At 59.0% G+C, this 17535-nt stretch overlaps 1 protein-coding gene across 1 annotated transcript; it reads left to right on the forward strand.

The window, feature by feature from the left end:
- Window positions 1-746: 746 nt before the first annotated feature.
- KRBA1 (KRAB-A domain containing 1) lies at window positions 747-15799 on the forward strand (the record flags this gene model as incomplete). The annotated part of the gene is made up of 18 exons (XM_079711661.1): window positions 747-1005; window positions 1416-1535; window positions 2190-2324; window positions 2942-3097; window positions 3802-3933; window positions 4141-4323; window positions 5217-5372; window positions 5994-6206; window positions 6692-6865; window positions 7359-7460; window positions 9372-9524; window positions 10074-10256; window positions 11059-11265; window positions 11348-11479; window positions 12619-12723; window positions 13137-13382; window positions 13637-13726; window positions 14913-15799. The coding sequence occupies exons 1-18, from the start codon at window positions 819-821 to the stop codon at window positions 15797-15799; spliced, it is 3561 nt and encodes a 1186-aa protein (XP_079567787.1). The 5' UTR covers window positions 747-818.
- Between the last annotated feature and the right edge of the window lie 1736 nt (window positions 15800-17535).

A 17535-nucleotide genomic window follows, 5' to 3' on the forward strand; every position in this document is an offset into this window, starting at 1 on the left:
ATTCTTCACCACTGTGCCACCAGGGAAGTCCCACAGTGATGGTTTTTAAAATCACTCACTTGAGTTGATGAAACAAGGCAGTAGATTATCTTTGCTTTATTAGGAGTGTCTTCATTTTATTTAATAATTTTTTCTAACAAGTAAATAGTTTAGCATTTGTTCCTAAGCCAGAAGGACCCTTCCCGTAATTTATATTCTGCTTAATATAAGTATAACCTTTGTGCTTAATTTGCATGAAGTTAATTTTTGCTGTAATTTAAAATTCATGCCTTCTAGATGCTGGTCATCTTCTAGGGTCTGACGGCCATTTTAAAGCCCACTTAATGACTATTTTTAAAGAAGTTAGGACAAAATGTTTCTTTAATCTTATGAAGCCCTCTCCAAAGGCTCTGGGGGAGGATCCTGCCTCACCTCTTCTAGCTTCTGGTGGCCCCGGGCGTTCCTTGGCTTGTGGCTGCATCACTCCAACCTCTGTCTCCACTGTCACATGGACTTTTCCTGCCTGTGGGTCTGTCTCTGTTCCTCTTCTTTTAAGGACACCAGTCATATTGGATTAAGGACCTGCCTTATTCCATTAGGACCTCATCTTAACTAATTACATCTGCAGCAACCCTATTTTCAAATGAGGCCACGTTCTCAGGTACTGGGGTGAAGACTTTGGCGTATCTTTTGGGGGACACAGTTGACCCCCGTCACTGTCTCTTGAGCAGATTCCCGTTGCCCCTGTGCCCGTTCCCGTGTGTCAGGCGCCCACCCCATGCTCTCTGTCACTGCTCCCCCCTCTCTGGTGTCCACCAGGAGACACAGGCGAGCTGAGGATGACTAGGCCGGCCTTGCTGGGAGGGAACCAGCCAACTCCCCTGAGACTGTGCCCACAGGTGTCCATGGCCTTCCAGGACCTGGCCGTGCGGTTCTCCGAGGACGAGTGGCGGCTGCTGGGGGAGGGGCAGAGGGCGCTCTACCTGGACGTGATGCGGGAGAACTACGACACGCTGGCCTCCCTGGGTGAGAAGCAGGCCGGAGCCGGCTGCCGGGGGGACGGGAGGCCGGGTCAGCACCACGCGGGTCCTGAGTCGCTCTGCACCCCGGGACCCACCGGGCCTTGGGCTTTGTTTACACAATGAGGTGGCGTCGAGAGCCTTGCGCTGAGCTGGGGGCCTCGTGGGTCTTTTATGCTGTCGTTTCTGTGGACCGTACTAGGGTGCTGGGTGTGATCCAGTGGGGGCCCTAACAAACTGGCAAAACAGCACTGGTCCCCGAGGTTCTGACCGTCCCTGGGGTTTGGGTGGTCATACGGACACACACGTGCACGGGTGCGTGGATGGCAGGTGCCTGGGCTGCTGGCGTGATCGCGTGTGGGAGGGCGGAGGCCGGCTCCCACTCCCGGGGGGGACTGTCCCTCTTTTCCTTCCCAGGGACAGTGGACCTGCTGCCCCTCTCTGCCTTCCTGTGTCCCTCGGAGCCTGGAGGAGCCGTGGGGGGCAGGGGCTGTGCTGCTGATGGGCAGGACTCTCCGCGGGGAGGAGGGCCCCTGGGTGAGTAATCTTGGCGGACAAGGGCAGGCCCTTTTGGGGTCCTGGTCCTCCTGGGTAGGCTAGGCCCAGGTGGACTCACTCGTGTCCTTCCCACGTGTCCTCAGCCCCTGGCTCCGTTCCTTCCGGGATGCTGTGACCGCAACCCTCCCCACCTCGCCACAGCGACCCCTCTGGGCCGGGAGCCTGGTACACTGTTGCCCGTCACATGAAGTGCTAGGAAGAAAGCTGGGGACACCCTTGGAGAGCTTTGCCCCCTTAGGCCCCCTTCCCGCCACCACCCGTGCAGAGCCAGCCTGCAGCCCCTGAAGGTCCAGAGACTTTGGGCGGTGGATGTGGTCCAGGGGGTGCCGGGAAAGGCAGGGGTCCGGACAGTGGCAGGGCACAGGGAGGCAGCCCTCCTTGGCGGTCCCCTCGGAGGAGCAACAGGGAACGAGCGACAGGAGCTCAGTTACCCGTGGTCCCCAGCGTCCTGCTCCCGGCTGTGCCGTGGGCAGGTCGCCTGCCCTGAGCCCAGGTCCTCGTTGTCTGTGGACACGGGTCTCTCCTTTGCTGCCCTTCACGTGGTGGCAGGATTACATGAGATGCAGCGTGACGCCACGAGCAGCAGCATGAGTGCCGAGCTGATGCGGGGGGTTTTCTCTGGCCTCTTGGCAGGAGGAGCCCCCCAGCACAGCCTGCACCTCAGCGCCCTGGTGCAGCTGGTGAAGGAGATCCCAGAGTTCCTGTTTGGGGAAGTCAGCCCTGAGAGCGGGGGAGCCAGCCTGGACGGGGAGGGGGCGAGCCCCGAGGGTGAGTCGACAGCCGGCGGGCCCTCTGCCTCCCATAGACAAGTTCAAGCTGTGGGCAGCGCTGTGCGCCTGCCCAGCCCCTGCCAGGCCCTGGGTGGAGTCGCCCCACTGCATGAACCCGGGCGGCGTGCCTGTCCTCTGAGAGTGCGTGGACCGTGGTGAGACAGCAGCTTCTGACTCTTCTCTAGTGGCTCTACCTGGCTTCATCCACGCCCTTGGGGCCCCGTCGTGGTGTGCCCCGCGTGGTGGGCGAGGCCGGCCCTGTTCTGTAGATGACTGGCCAGGTCCCCCCCGCCTGCACTCTTCCCACCTCACCAGACTCTCCCTCCTTCCCCAAGCTCTGCTCGCCGGCACTCTCACCTCCTCAGGGGTCTGTCCCCAGCAGCCCCAGCCCGTAGGGTTCCTTTGAGTCTGCTCAGCTGATGGTCGGGTGAGAAGGATCTTATCAGAACAAGACCTAGACTGTGAATCTACGTGTCAGAGCCCAGAGATGACAGGGCAGAGGTTACTGACGTCCTGGTCATTGTTAGTGGAACACGGCAGGGAAGGGCCAGGATGGGACAATGGTGGGGGCATTTTACCTCCTGCCGGGCTTAATTCCAGTGTCCCGCCCCCCAGCAGCAGCTGTGATGGGGGATACTTGCCCTCTCCGAGGCTTGCTCGGCTGCCTTCCTGACACACCTGTCGGCCGGCCTGGCCTGGCCACCATGCCCAGCGGCAGCTCATCCAGCAGCCCGCCCAGAGCCAGGGGGCAGGGGAACCCCCTCCCCATCAGTGAGTATGACCCAGCACGGGGGCCCCAGGGAGCAGGCCTAGTGCTGGGCCTCCGCCCGTGGACCAGTGAAGATGCGGGATGCTCGGCCCCACTCGCAGGGTGCTGTGTGCAGCGTGCCTGTGGCACCAGACCTGAATCTCAGCTGCTCGCCAGGGCAGCGTTAATAGTCAGGGAGGGCAAGGTGGCCACTGGGATTTCTCTGGGTCTTATTTTATTTTAAAATTTTGGCAACTTATACATTTGTCTGAATATCTGTTTTTATCTGAAACATTTCAAATTAATATGGCATAAAATTGGCACTCCGGAAAAACATACCCCGTTTAGCCTGTAGTTTCAGGTGTCACCTGGCACCTTTGCCACGTGCCCAGCTTTGAGAAACATATGTACGAGGCTTGGGCCTGCGTGTTGAGGCTATGGGCATGACCTGCTGAGCCAAAGTCAGAGGCTGGGGTTGGGAGAGGGACCCGGAGTGAACAGTCTTGTGTTGACGTTTACGCCAGAAGGAAACAGGGAAAGACCCTGCCTTCTCCTGGAGCAAACCTGCGGGAGCTGGCTCTGCCGCAAATCCAAGTTCCCAGGACTTGGCTGCCCCTCAGGGATTTAGGGCCTGGAGGGGCCTGTCCTCTCGGGGGACCAGATCCCAGGTGACGTCTCCGGGTCAGGAGCTGGGGCTAGAGAGGCCTTCCTGTCCCTCCTGCAACAGAAACTGCTGACACGCCAAGGCCTGTGGAGGAGGAAAGCCCAGGAGCCCCCAGCCAGGAGCCTAGCCCTCCTACCTGTAGTCCCAGCAGGCAGCAGAGCCACAGGAATCAGGAGACAGGGGCCACGGGGACAGGTGAGGGGCTGGCTTTCCCGAGGGCGGGGCCTGCGCCGGAGCTGAGGGGGTGGGAAAAGGGAGGTGTCGTGTGGCCCCCACCTCAGCCTCCTGACCGCCCGGCGTGGCGCTCAGACGTCGTCCGCATTCTCACGGGTGGGAAATCTGACCCCTAAAGGTCCCACAGCTGCCGCCTTCAGGGCTGCCCTGAGCGTGCTGGCCTTGCAGGAGCTGCGGGAATCTCTCCTGGGAACAGCCCCTTGCAAGGCCTCATCAACTGCCTGAAGGAAATCCTCGAGCCCGGGCCCCAGCACCCCGAGCAGCCCCTGAGCTTACCGCCGCCAGTCGCCGGCCTGGGTGCGACCCAGCTGACCAGAGCAGAGCTGCGGCCCGGGAGCCCGCCCTGGGCAGGTGAGTCCCCGCGGACCTGTCTCCTCACGCCAAGGTTTCTGACCCCGCGGAATTGCCCTTTGATGGATCTTTGTCTATAAATATACAATCCTCCCTAAGGATCATTGCCAGCCTGGCCATTCCGGTATCATTAGTGTCACATTTCTGGAGCCAGATGGCTGTCTTAGGGGAACAGCGTTGGTCAGCTGGTGTAAGAAAACTCAGAAATAGACTCTGCCCTGGATGCTTTGGGTTCTTTACTCATCCTAACATGGGACGCCTGAGGAGGAGATGATGAGTGAGTGTCACTTCATGTTGACACGAAGTGGGATGCTTGCAGTGGGCCTGGGGGAGCAGGGTGACGCGGTGGGGGCAGGAGCCCCAGCCCTGGACCCTGACGCCTGTTAGCTGGGCAGACTGTGAGACGCTCCTCAAGGCTTTGAGCCTTGGTTTCCAGTCTGTAAAAGGGGATAGTTGTTCCCACCTTAGAGGGCTGTTGTGAGGCTTAGGTACACTATGTGTGTGTGTGTGTGTGTGTGTGTGTGTGTGTGTGTGTAAAAAGCTTGGGCCTCCTCAAATTACGTTCTGTTCAGGGCCCAGAGAACTATCTACACGTAGCAGCCCAGTCCTCCCACTTCCTTCGTTTGTACTCAGAGTAGCACCATATGCTCTGCCCGTAGGGTGCATTTTCACATCCTCCGTTCATCCATCCAGTTCTGGGAGGTGCGTAGACAGGCATTTTTAAGCCAAGCACTAAGAAGACAGTGGCCTGTGCAAGGCTGAGTGAGTTATAAGAAGGCCTGCATCTCCAGATTTCTGGCCTTGGACCTTTTAACTGAATTCCCCTTTTGGTTGTTTGTCACCGAGACTGAAGTCACCGATTCAGGGGGAACATGTGTTCCTTTTTTCTGTAGTGAAGACAGAGACAGCCTCAGGAGATTGTCCCCTCCAGAGTCTGCTGAACTGTCTGAAGGAGATCCCAGAGGCCCGGGACAAGCAACCCAGCCCCTCAGGAGCAAGGGACCCACGACTGCAGGAGGACCCAGGGGCCTGGAAAAGGAATTCTGGAGGTAAAGGCCACTGGCTGGGCAGGGAGGCCCCTGGACGTCAGCCGTCGCCTTTCTCCGCTCCAAGCAGGGCAGTAGGTGACCCTCCACAGCCAGACACTCGGGCGCACACATCAGTGTGTCGGTTGGAGTAGCCAGACGTCGGGGATCATGCTATAAAAGGACGTGGGCATGTAGGAGGTGCAGCAATGTGGTAACATTCCAGGTTGGCTCTTCCAGTAGGAGCTGAGGGTTCCAGAAGGAAGGAGGGGATGGTTGGGAGGGAGAGAGACGGAAAATAGGAGACATAGCTCCAGGCAGTAGACTTGCCGGGTATCGTTTTGATGAGGGGGTTCTTGTCACATTCGCATGGGCTCACCACTGGTCATCAGCGTCCCAGAACTTTGAGAAAGTCAATCTGAGATGGACGTGCTGCCCTTGGAGGCAGGACCCTGGCTCGGTGCTGCCTGGGGTGAGCTGCTTGGCATCATCCCTCAGCAGAAATCTCTGGAGGCGGGGGTGGGACTGGGTCCATCTGCTGATGATTGAGCAGTGACGACCTTGGAGCTGAGACGGCTGTGGGGGCCGGGGGCCTTGGACGCCCCATCCTAACCCTAGGAAGGCCTCATGAGGGGCTTCCCACAGGGCCCCGCCCCCTCCAGACCCCTCCCCCCGGGCCTGGAGCTGGCAGCGCACTCTCTGCAGTGAAGGTGGAGGACGGCTGGGCCCGGGGGCCCCCGGAGCCCGCATCCTGTCAGCTCAGCAAGCGGACCCACGGCCCTTCTGCCGCGGGCAGCCCTGGGGACAATGGAGGCACCGCCTGGGTCCGAGTGCCCAGCTGGGGCTCTGCAGCTCGAGGTGAGGCCTGGGCTTGTCTGCTCGAGTCTTCCCGGGTGGGGTTCTCAGCGCCCCCAACAAGGTTCTGCCAGCCCACAGGGGACGGGGCACTTGCCTGTCTCCTGGGCGGAGTGGCATCCACCTGGCCATCCTTCTCAGGCAGTTAATCCCTTCCCTCAATCCCCGTCCTCCTAACCCAGGCCCTTGCCCAGGAAGCCTTCCATTGTAAGGACCGTGGTCTTGCAGAGAATTCCCAGCAGTCGGGAAGCTGGCCCCTACGTGTGGCTCTCCCAACCCTGCCCCTGGGCCTGGGTACAGCTGGCGTCGCTTCCCCAGGTTGGGGAGCAGAAAACAGATCAGAGCCCGCACAGAGGGTGTCCTGCCTGGCAGGCTCCCACGCCTGGTACAGGACTCGCCACCCCTGCGGAAGGCAGGCCAGGCAGCCAGCCGGGGCTGGGCCGGGGAGCTGGGCCAGAGATGGTGATGGGGCATCTCCCCTGTCCCAGCCGGCAGCGCCTCGAGCTCACCCCTGGAAGCCCTGGAGGCCTGTCTGAGGGGCATCCCCCTGAGTGGGTCGTTACCTTCCCAGCCGCCAGCCAGCTCTTGGTCCCGGAGCCCCCAGCCAGGAGACCCTGGGTCTCAGAGGCCCGAGCTGCAGCGCCTCGGATCACACAGCAAAGGTAGACTGCGTCATGGGCTCCCGGTGGCGTTTGTCCCTGTGCACAGAATGGGGGATGCCGAGGATGCCGTCAGGTCCCCCCTCCTCATCCCAGGCCTCAGGGGTGCAGCCCTTCTCCTCCAGCCCCCTCTCACGCCTACCCCCAAACAGCCCCTGCATTTGGTGGAAGCCAGTTAAACTCTTCTGCCCACTGTCTCCACTGAGAGGTTCACTTACCCTCTAGGCCCACAAGACCAGTGGTTGGGTTTATGTGGGTTAACGTGCTACAGGATTTTAATCAGCACCACGAGTGCCCTAACCTAAGGGGAGATCCCAGTGGGAGAGGTGTTGGGGCAGGTCTGGGCACCCGTCTACAGCCCAGGGCCCAGGGGACCTCTTCTCCTGTGGTTTTCCCATGACGCCAGCTGTGCTGTTTCCTGCAGAGGTGGTCTTGGGGCCTCTTCTGGCTCTGGGCCTGCAGGGCTGCATGAGAGACAGCCCTGCCCTCCCTGCAGGCTCCCAAGGCACCCCCACCAGCTTCTCTTCGTCCAGCAGCATTGACGGGGACCTGGATTTCCAGAGTCCTGAGGGCAGCCAGGGGCATCGGCCTGGAAAAGGTGAGCTGGCCGGCCTGAAGCTGGGAGTGGATTCTGGGGAAGGACGGGAGGCGCCCCCTGCCCACCGCCCTGTGTCCGGCCCAAGCAAGTCAGGCCATCACGCCCGGTGCCGGCAGCAGAGCGGGGATGCCACGGCGGGAGCAGACGCAGGACCTGTTTAGGGGGGCGGGGGTCTCTTTTAGTGACTTGGCTCAGACGGGGCAGGATGACATCTAAGATGTCTTAAAAAGTAAAAAGATCTCCTTTGACATCAAATTCTTCCTTATCCCAGCCACGAAGAAGTCAGTGTCTGTCATATCCACTGACTTTCCAACTTAAGGAATAACGTCGTGAGGTTTGTGTGAAGCCACCTTAGAGGGTGTGTTTGGTGGCTGTGCGTCAGGGTACCTCCTCGTGGAGGCCTCCGTGTGAGCTGTCCCCTCTTTGGGACCTTGCAGGACTGGACCTTTTTCTCCACCTGAATGATCCCAGTGCTCTCCGTCTGCCTTGTCCGTGGACACCCGGTCCCCGGGGCTCTCCTCTGTGTTTTGGCCTCACCCACTGCTAGTAGAAAGGCCTGGAGCTGTACCCAGGGCTCTGTGCCAGGCCAGCCGGGGCCATCGGGCCGGCCTGGGGCCTCCGGTGTCCCTGGGCCTGGGTCCCTGCACCTGCCACGGGTCAGCCCCTTGCGTGGGGGTGGCTTTTACCTCCCAACATGCAGCCGAATTTTCTTTTTAATTTTTAGTCCTTAGTAGGTAATAGATCGTTCAGTCTTGCTTAAAAGCTACAGAAGGTTGTGGAGGACGGGTGGCATCTGCCTCCCTCTGCTGCCCTGTGTTGCTGAGCCACCCGCTACTGTGACTTCCAGGGACGCTGCGTGTGGCCCGGCATCCTATGCGCAGCTTCTCCACCGTGCTTTCTGTCTTCATGCTTCCCTTTGGCGTCTTCCCACGTTTGGTCTTAGCATCCTCAGCGCTGTGCTGCCCCGTCCTCTCTTCCCCGCAGCTGCGCGGTGGGCTGCGGTCGGGACCAGGATATTCCTTCTCGAGCATCCTCTATCAACAGACCTGGTGTTCTAAGTCACCCAAACGGCAGGCGATCTCACGCCGCCTTGTGGAAGCTTCCAGCCCAGCTCCCCAGCTCCCTGTGTTGCCCCAGAACTCAGCAGCGTCTGTGGGGAAAGCTGTGTGTGGGGTTCCTCTCGTGACTTTGCAATTCCAGCCTACAGTGGCCTGAAGCTCTGGCAGTTTCTCTTTTCTCCTGCTCTGCCTGGCACAGCATCAGCAAATGCCTTCAGGAAAGAGCATGGCTGAGGTGACAGCTGACCCAAGAAGGGCCTTTTCTAGAATTTCCGTCCAGGGACTTCCCTGGTGGTCCAGTGGTTAGGACTCCGTGCTTACATTGCCGGGGGCACGGGTTCAGTCAGTGGTCAGGGAACTAAGATCCCACATGCCGCATGGCACAGCCAAAAAAAAAAGAAAAAGAATTTCAGTGCATGTAGTTCCTATTGTATCCACAGCTCTGTCACTAGAAATACGATTTTGGCAATTTGTTTTTTCCCCAAGTTGAAAGGCATTAGCGTTGCCCTTCTTGACCTGCTCCATCCTTGGCCTTTCCCTCTTTGAGTAGCAAAGGCAGCCTGACGACGTTCCAGCCTCAGCGCCCATCTCCTCCACCACAGCCCGCTGACCAGTTTCTGTGTAGGCGGCCGAGCTGGGGAGGCCTCTCCCAGGGCTGCCGGGAGGCAGGAGTGACAGGTTTGGGGCCAGGTCCCCCCTGAAACTGGGTGCCCTGAGCCGGTGTGACCGGCCTCGGGCCCTGCGCCTCCTCCAGTAGCTCCAGCTGCACCGGACACAGGGCACAGGCGAGGCTCCTGGGGTTCACAGGACCGAGCTCTGACCAGCCAAGACCGCGAGCGTTGGGTTTTCACAGGAAGCCCCGTGGGAAGCTCTCCGCTCCAGGGCCTGGAGAACTGCCTCAGAGAGATACCCGCACCTGGGCCGCAGCCCACCTGGTCATGCTCCTCGGCAGGGCACAGGGGGCCGTGGAGAGTGGAGCCCAAGAACTGGACGGCAGGCATGGAAGGTAAAGCGCTGCCCAGCGTCTGAAGGATCTTGAGACTTCTGGAAGGTTCCCCGGCAGCCTTCCAGAGTAGCTGGAGGCCAGCACCAGGGACCGCCCTGGGCGCTGCCTCCCCAGAAGCTGGTGGGCCCCTATCCTGGCCTGAGATGAGATGATATCCTGGAAACGGCCTGGGCAGAGGCTTGTCGGCAGTGAGGTGGGATGGGACACCCAGCCCCACTGCCGCTGCTCCAAATCCGGGCCTGAGCCGGGGCCTTGGCCGCAGAGTGTCCGTATCCTGGCTGTCGGCCCCACGTGCCTTGGCGTCCAGCACGGCCGCTGAGCTGTGGGGCTGCTGGGAGTCTGGGTAGCTGGGTTGGGGCATAAGGAGATCCTGGAGGATTCGGGAGGCTCCCGGGAACGTCTACGGGGCTGTTGTATGGCGCGCTCCAGGAGCTTGTGAGCCCGAGAATCCAACATGACAGAAGTTGTTCTCTGCCCAGTGACTTCCTGGCCTCGGTGCCAACACGGGGCCCCCGGGCTGACAGGCCTCTTGGCTTCTCATTGAAACAGGACTGAGGGGCGAGGCCTGGGAGCCAGCCCACCTGGGACAGCGAGGGGGTGACGTGCCCACCAGGAGCCTCCGCCTGGCCAGCCCACAGGCACTTGCCTCTGGCACCATCCCTGCCTGCCACCAGCGAGGTCCCAAGGACCCCGGGGCCGCCAGGCCAGGACCGTGGAGGTGGCTCCCAGATGGTGAGCTGCCTCTGCCCCGGGACTTGCTGGCATGTCTTTCCTCCCGAGACAGTGTTTGACGAGGGAACAGATTCCCCCTTCCCTCTGTACTCCTCTTTTCCTTTCTTATCTCACCCATTCTGGACTGCCAGCTGGAGTGTGTGCACATTCCCCAGAGACTGCTGGCTGGAGCACCCCGAGGTGCGCTGAAAAGAAGTGGAGAGAGCACTGCTTTTATCCAGAAGCTGGGTTTCTCTGGGGGAAAGACTGGATGTTTCCTCTATTGTACCAGTTGCCTGGGGGTGGAGGCGTGTGTCCTGCTGCTGCAGCGTAGTTGAACTCACAGCAGAATTCCTTCCTAGACTTGCTGAGGTGGGCTGGTAGGGTCTGACTCCCTTGAATAAGTACAGTATTTCTAATACTCCCACCAGGCAAGAAAGAGCTGGTTTGGAGGGCCTGCTGTGGACATAACTGAATCTCTCCTCAGGCTGCTGGTCCTGAGTGAGTGCAAGTAGGAGGGGCTGCCTGGCTTATAAGACCCAGAGTCTGGCTGGAACCATACTGCTAATGGCTTCCAGGGTCTTGAGACTTCTGGAAGGGTCCCTGGCGGCCTTTCCAGAGTGACTGGGGACCGGGCCAGGCTCTGGCTTTGCATCTCTCCACCTCCCATGGCCAAAGAGGAAGCTGTTCAGGGTCCACCAGAGCTTGTATGGGGTTGAGCTGAAAAGGGAACAGCTCCACAAGCCCGCCCGTTGAGGCAGATGGCCCTCCTGCCTGGCACTGGGCTGATGGACAGAGGCCTTCTTTATTGCCATTTGCCCAGGGCCAGCCACCAAGCCCTCCCCACTCCACTGCCTGGAGAACTCTCTGAAGGGGATTTTGCCCGGGGGGCCCTTGCGCTTCACCTGCCTGGCCGACCCTGTCCCGGGCCCCAGCCCCAGCCCCAGCTCCAGCTCCAGCTCCAGCATCAGCAGCTCAGAAGGAGAAGACCCAAGGCTGGAGCCAGAGCTCTGGCAGCCCCTCCTGCAGGGTGAGCTTGTTGGGGAGAGGAGAGCTGGCAGCCCCGCCCCAGGGTGCAGCCACCGCCCTGACCCCGGCTTTGTTTGTGACAGAGGGGGACCGCCTTCCCAGCTGCAAGGGCCTTGGCCCTCCTTCCCCACGCCCTGGCGGCCCTCGCACTGGCAGCAGCCCTGGTGAAGGCCAGAGAAGAGACAAGACCGGGGACCACCGTGGTCTCAGTGCAGGTGAGCCTGGGGTCTCCTGAGAAGGGGGCATGTCCCCCAGGAGGGCCAAGGGTCCAGAGACTGGGTTCTCTGAGTCCCACCCATCACTTTGCCTGACTCTTGCCAGAAAGTTCTCTACTTTTATCACGCTTGAGTTCCCCGTAGGATGAGCTGTGTCCAAGAGAGAAGGCGAGGATATTGAGGCACATGGGGCCCCAGGAGTGTTAAATGAGTGTGTTTAATTGGAAAGTCCGACAGTAAACTTGAGATATACATATTTTTATATGTGTATATACTATATGCACATTACACACACTTAAAACATATGTACGTATATATACTGTTGTGTTGGTCCCAGTATATCGATAGTGAAGCTCTCAGCTAGGAACACCTGGGTCCCTCACCCCAGCTCGTGTTACTCGTAGCGGGCCAGCCCCACACACTGGAGTCCCACTGGAGCCAGTGTTGTGTGCTGTAGGACGCACTTCGGCAGAAACATCAGGGAACTTGGAGGCACAGGACGTATTACTTGCAGGTCGTGGAGGTTACGTGGTACGCCCACTGGCGAGGTGCGGGGGAGAGAGAGTGCGCAGACCTGACTCTGTTTTTATTAGGGTGGAGGGTAGGGTATCTAGGGTTTGGCATATTCACTCTTTATTGGCTTATTTAAAGCATAAGCGTGGGGCTTCCCTGGTGGCGCAGTGGTTGAGAGTCCGCTTGCCGATGCAGGAGACACGGGTTCGTGCCCCGGTCCGGGAAGATCCCACATGCCGCAGAGCGGCTGGGCCTGTGAGCCATGGCCACTGAGCCTGCGCGTCCGGAGCCTGTGCTCCGCAGCGGGAGAGGCCGCAACAGTGAGAGGCCTGCGTACCACACAAAAATAAATAAAGCATAAGCGTGGAATTGGGGCCCAAGAAGGGAGAAGTAGGGTCATTCAAGTGGTCATTGATCCAGGTCACCCAGATCTGGGGGGCTGCCTGCTTCCTTACCTGGTTGTGTTGCCAGTAGCTTTGGCAGTAAACAGAAACAGTGTCACAAGTGAGACCCCTCCACCTGGGGAAACTAAGCGGTTGTCGCGTCAGGAAAGCTGGAAACAGGCTGCCTGCTACTCCAGGCCTCCGCAGTTCTCAGTCCGAGCCTGACCCAGTGTTCGCTCTCAGCAGGAAAAGCAGAAGAGAAGGTGGGAGGCCGGTCCCATCCGCCCTGGAGAGAAGTGTGCTTGGAGAACCTGGGCCCGCCTGGCCCCCTGGGCAGCGCCGGCGGAGGTAGGGATGGGTGGGGTGCAGGGTCGGGGAAGGGGGCTCCCCCCTGCACTCAGGCCAGTGGTTCTGCCCACCGCTTGGCCTCTGCGCAAGCCCCGGCTGTACCCACATTCCTCACCGGCTGTGGACCTGTCGGGAAACAGCAGAGGGGGCCAGGCGTGGACCCACAGGGCCTCCAGCAGGTCTCCGGAGGGGCCTCACTGGGGGTGGGACCTGCAGGCATGGCGCTCTCCAGCCCCCACCTACTGGGAGAGCCGCAGAGGACTCCGGAAATAATCCGGGCCACCCTCGTCCTGTGTGCCCTGGTGCCCAGAGATGGGCTTCCTAACGAGCCAAGTATATCCATCCCTCTTGCATCTCGTTTAACCAGTATTTGAAAGTTGAAAGTTTGGATGTTTGGGGGTTTTCTTTTTTAGGTCATGTCCAAATATCCCCGGTCAGAGTGGCTCTGGGCAAACGATGTGTATCCACACCGCAAGTGCTCTGTGCTCTTCCTGCGGGGGCAGCTGTGGATCCCTGCCCTGCGTCTCAGCTGGAGAAGAGGTTGGGGTCTGGGCCCTGCCAGCCTCCTGGGTCAGCCTGTGGGCCCCTTTCCTGGAATCCGACGGCTGGTGAAGAGTTCAGGGGCCTGGGGCCCGGAGACGGAAGCCCAGGTGTTACAGGTGAGCTGGTGGCTTCCCCCCGACCTCGAGTATCCGGGAGCCCTGCAAGCACAGGGCTGGCGGGGGCTCAGCGTCTGCACGGCCACCCACTCTCTTTCCCCGCTGCTCAGCTCACTGTGGCAGGGTGGGCCAGCCAGACCCCCAGGCTTACAGCCTGGGAAAGGCTTTTTCATAACAGCCTTCCAGCCTCGTTTGGGTCACAGGCAGGAAGAGTCTCATGTTGAACTCACTTCAGCTTGCTTATTTCATTTCAGGGTTTTCCTACAGGAATAGTTGGCTGTTTCATAAAAGTATGCAGACCCTTTTTAGAGGCAAAATAGAAATTGAGACTTTCCCCAGAATAGATGCATCCAGAATCAAAGTTCGGGGTTTGAGGCGACTTAGAGGACAGAGGGGGAAACAGGCGCAGTAGTGAGTGGCCTGGCGGGGGCGTCCCCAGAGATGTGGTTCTGTGTCACCCAACCCCGAGGAAGCTCTTCCCTACACCACGTCAGAGACCCGCCTCGGGAGGGCAGGGCTCGGTCCCTGGTCCGCTCTAGGACGTGCACCCAGATCCTCACACTTGAAGCCTGCAGTGGGGGGCTACGTCATATCATGGGCTTGGCGTCCCTGCAGGTGCAGCTGCTTTATCAGGAGCGCTGAGCTGGCCTGAGGCCGGCAGCCCCGCTGCTGCGCCTCGGGTAGAAGGACACCTGGGACAGCAGCACTATCGCTGGCCCTCAGCCGAGATCCTTCCTGAAGCACGTGGCCGGGCATCGTTTGGGTCCTTGGGCTCCAGTCTCCACTTTTTCTGTTTGAAGCTCTGGGGTCCTGAGAAGTGCAGGCCAGAGCCGGGCTGGGGACTCAGGCGTGGCCGGAGAGCAGGTCTGTCCTGCGGCTCCGGGTGGTAACGGGGCTTCTTTATGAGGCTGGCCTCGGGTGGAGACCAGTTCCAAGGGAACTTAGGGTGAAGGAGGAGGTGATTTTTTTTTTTAAGTAACTTAAGACTTAAAGTCCTATGTCTGTAACTTCTGAAGAGGGAGGGTAAAGGTCAGGAGGGAGTGGGGACGCTTGTGGTTTACTGGTGACCAGTAGCACTGGGTGCTGATACAGCCCCCTGGTCACCCCACTAGCAACACCCGGGACCCAGGCTGGACTGGCCCTCCTGGGCGCTCTCCAGATGCTGCCCACGGTCTTGGCCTCATGCCATCTGCGGCTTCTCCAGGCCCTGCCCACTGACTCCCAAGGGCAGAGTTACTCAGGACACCAGTAGGGCCCAAAGGTGGCATAGAGAACCCACCTTTTCCTAGAAGATGGGAAGGCCACTGTCCTAAGCGAGCTTGGTTACCATGGAGACCCGGTCTGTGATTTATCCTGCCCGTGAATCTGGGGAACAGCCGTCCATAATTCCCCAGCCTGAGTCGCTAGGATCCTGCCCGTCTGAAGCCCGGCCTTAGCGGGGCAGGATGAGATACTAGCTGAAGGGACCCTGTGGGGAGAGAAGGTCCTGACGCTTCGAGGACCTTCACCCGCGTACCGCTCTGGTTTCAGCCGGGACCCACCCGAGGCCCCTTCCCGGAGATCCGCCTGGGCCTCCCCCCAGAGCCGCCATCCCTTGGGCTATGCCGCGCGCCTCCCCGCGGCCACCGTGCCCCTGCGGGAGTTCCCTGCAGCACGAGCTCCGCAGCCTCGGTGCCGCCCTCTCGGAGAAGCTGGATCAGCTGGCCGGGGCCCTGGCCGGCCTGGCTCAGGAAGTGGCCGCCGTGAGAACCCAGGTGGATCGGCTGGGGCGGCGCCCGTGGGGCCCTGGGACGAAGGGCCTCCTCCGGGGCCCTCGCTGGACCGGTGGCCCTGCTCACAGACACGCGCCCTACTGGAGGCACAAGGGCCCCCGCAGGCCGAGACCGAAGATCTTGCGGGGCCAGGCGGAAGGCTGCAGGGCTGGCGACTCCTCAGCCCTGGCCAGCGCGAAGCCCCGCCTGGTGCCTCAGCTGCCCCCGGACGTGCCCCTGGCAGAGGCTTCTGGGCCCAGCTCTGGCCCTCTCTCCTCGGCATGCGGCAGCCCCGCTGTGCTGACCGTGTGTCCCCCCCTCGGACGCCCGGAGGGCCACCGGAGCCCCCCGCCCCCTTTGCTGCCTGCTGCCGCACCCCCCCAGGTGGCCGCCAGTGCAGGAGCAGAGCCTCGGGCTGCAGCAGCGGCAGCACCCAGGACCCTAAAGTGGCCCAGGGATCCAAGCAGCCTGTTGGCAGGGCTCCACAGAGCCCTTGATGGGGAGCTGTGGGGTGGGGAGCACAGGGACCCCGCGTGGGGGTCCCCTAGCCGCCATCTTAATGGGCTGCATCCTGCCGAGGATGCCCCACCCCTGGCCGCCTCTTCCGGGGGCCGGCCTCCGCCCTCGGCCCCCTGCAGCAGAACCTTCCCCGTGTCTGGACTGTGAGGGGGCCGGGGGTCTGCCCTTGGCCTGACCGCCCCAGACTCCAGGATGCCCGTTGCTCAGGGAGGTGCGTTCCCCAGCCACGCCTCTGGCTTTCTTGACTCAGGTTCGTTTAGATGTCGCTCCCCCTCCTGCCCTTCCCGCTGGAACCGCCAGGGCCGGCAGGGGGTGGTATGCGTACACGCGCGTGCACGCCACGTTGCCGTGGCGCTGCGAGCCACTGCAGGGACGCCACGCAGGAGAGCACCTCTTCCCACCTGCCGTCCTGACCTCAGCGCTGAGAAGCCGTGGCTGTCCTCTTCCTGGCGGATGGGGGCTTAGCTTTCATTTGGGGCAGAACTCCGACCCCTGGTCTAAGCTGGATATACCTGTGTGGATTCTAAAATTACCGACCCTGGTTGCTAAGGAAAAGGCCCATGGCTCCTACAGAAAGGAGCCCAGAGGGGCCACACCAGGGCGTGGCTGATGGGTTGTTACCAGCACTGGGGACAAGCCTGCCCTCCCAGAGCCTACAGAGAATCAGCAACCCCCCTACCCCGCCCCCGCACACGACTCCCTTGTGTTTTAGATGTGGCTTCTGTAAACAGCCTACGGTCGGATTTTGTCTTTTAATCCAGACTGACAAGTTTGGTCCTTTACTCAGAGCCCTTAATCCATTTATGTGCAAAATGATTGCTGATACATTGAGATTTGAATATAGCATCTTATTTTGTGCTTATGTGTGTCTCACTCGGTGGTGGGGGGTTCCCGTCTTTCCTGCCACCTTTTGTACTGACTGTTGTGGGTTTTGTTTGTTATCAGTCATTCCATTTTCCTGTCAACCAGCCTCAACATCTAAAGAAGTAAAAGGGAAGACATCCAGATTTACAGCTGTATTTGGGAAGTTCTAGCATAGTTTTTTAAGAAATTGATAGGACAAATCAGGAAGGATATGGAAGATTTGAACAAGCCAATTAACAAAATTGGCTCGATTGGTGAATATCTAGAACGCTGCACCACAGGACTACAGAATATTCATTCTTTTCAAGCATACACAGAACATTTACAAAAACTGACCCTATACTAAGCCCTAAGTGTAAACAAATTTTAAAGTATTCAAATTACACTGAATATGCTTTCTGACCATACTTTAGCTTTTAAGCTAGAAGCAAATAACAAGAAATGAGCAATTCATATGCATATATATATAAATAAAATAAGAATTGTGCTCCTAAATAACCTGTGTGTCAATGAAGAAATCATAAGAAATACTTTGAACTGCACTATAAGAAAGTACGGCATATCAAAACTTGTAGGATAGAGCTAAATCAGTACTCAGAAATGGGTAGGCGTAAGTGAGCGTACAAAAAAGAGAAAAAGGCTGAGAATTTACAAGGAGGTACAAATAGGACAACAAAAGAAATCCCCCAAAATGTTAAGGCATGTAAACATAAGAGTAGAAATTACTGAAATAGCGTACGCATAATAGATACAATCAAGAAAGCCCAAAATTGTGGTTTTAACAAACCTAACAAACTTGACCAGTTTGTGGTGTGATTCATCACTGAAAAAAGAAGGCACAAATCACCAGTGTCAGGAATGAAAAAGGTGACACTCCTACAGATGCTGCTACAGACTGTATGAAGATAAAAAGATACTTCAAACTTTGCCAAAAATTTGAACACGCAGACAACTCCCACAAGAATACAACTTAACGAAACAGACTCAAGAAGAAATAGAAAATCTGACTAGTCCCACGA

This window comes from Hyperoodon ampullatus (assembly GCF_949752795.1).
Source record: "Hyperoodon ampullatus genome assembly, chromosome: 9".
In the NCBI taxonomy this organism is placed as follows: domain Eukaryota; kingdom Metazoa; phylum Chordata; class Mammalia; order Artiodactyla; family Ziphiidae; genus Hyperoodon; species Hyperoodon ampullatus.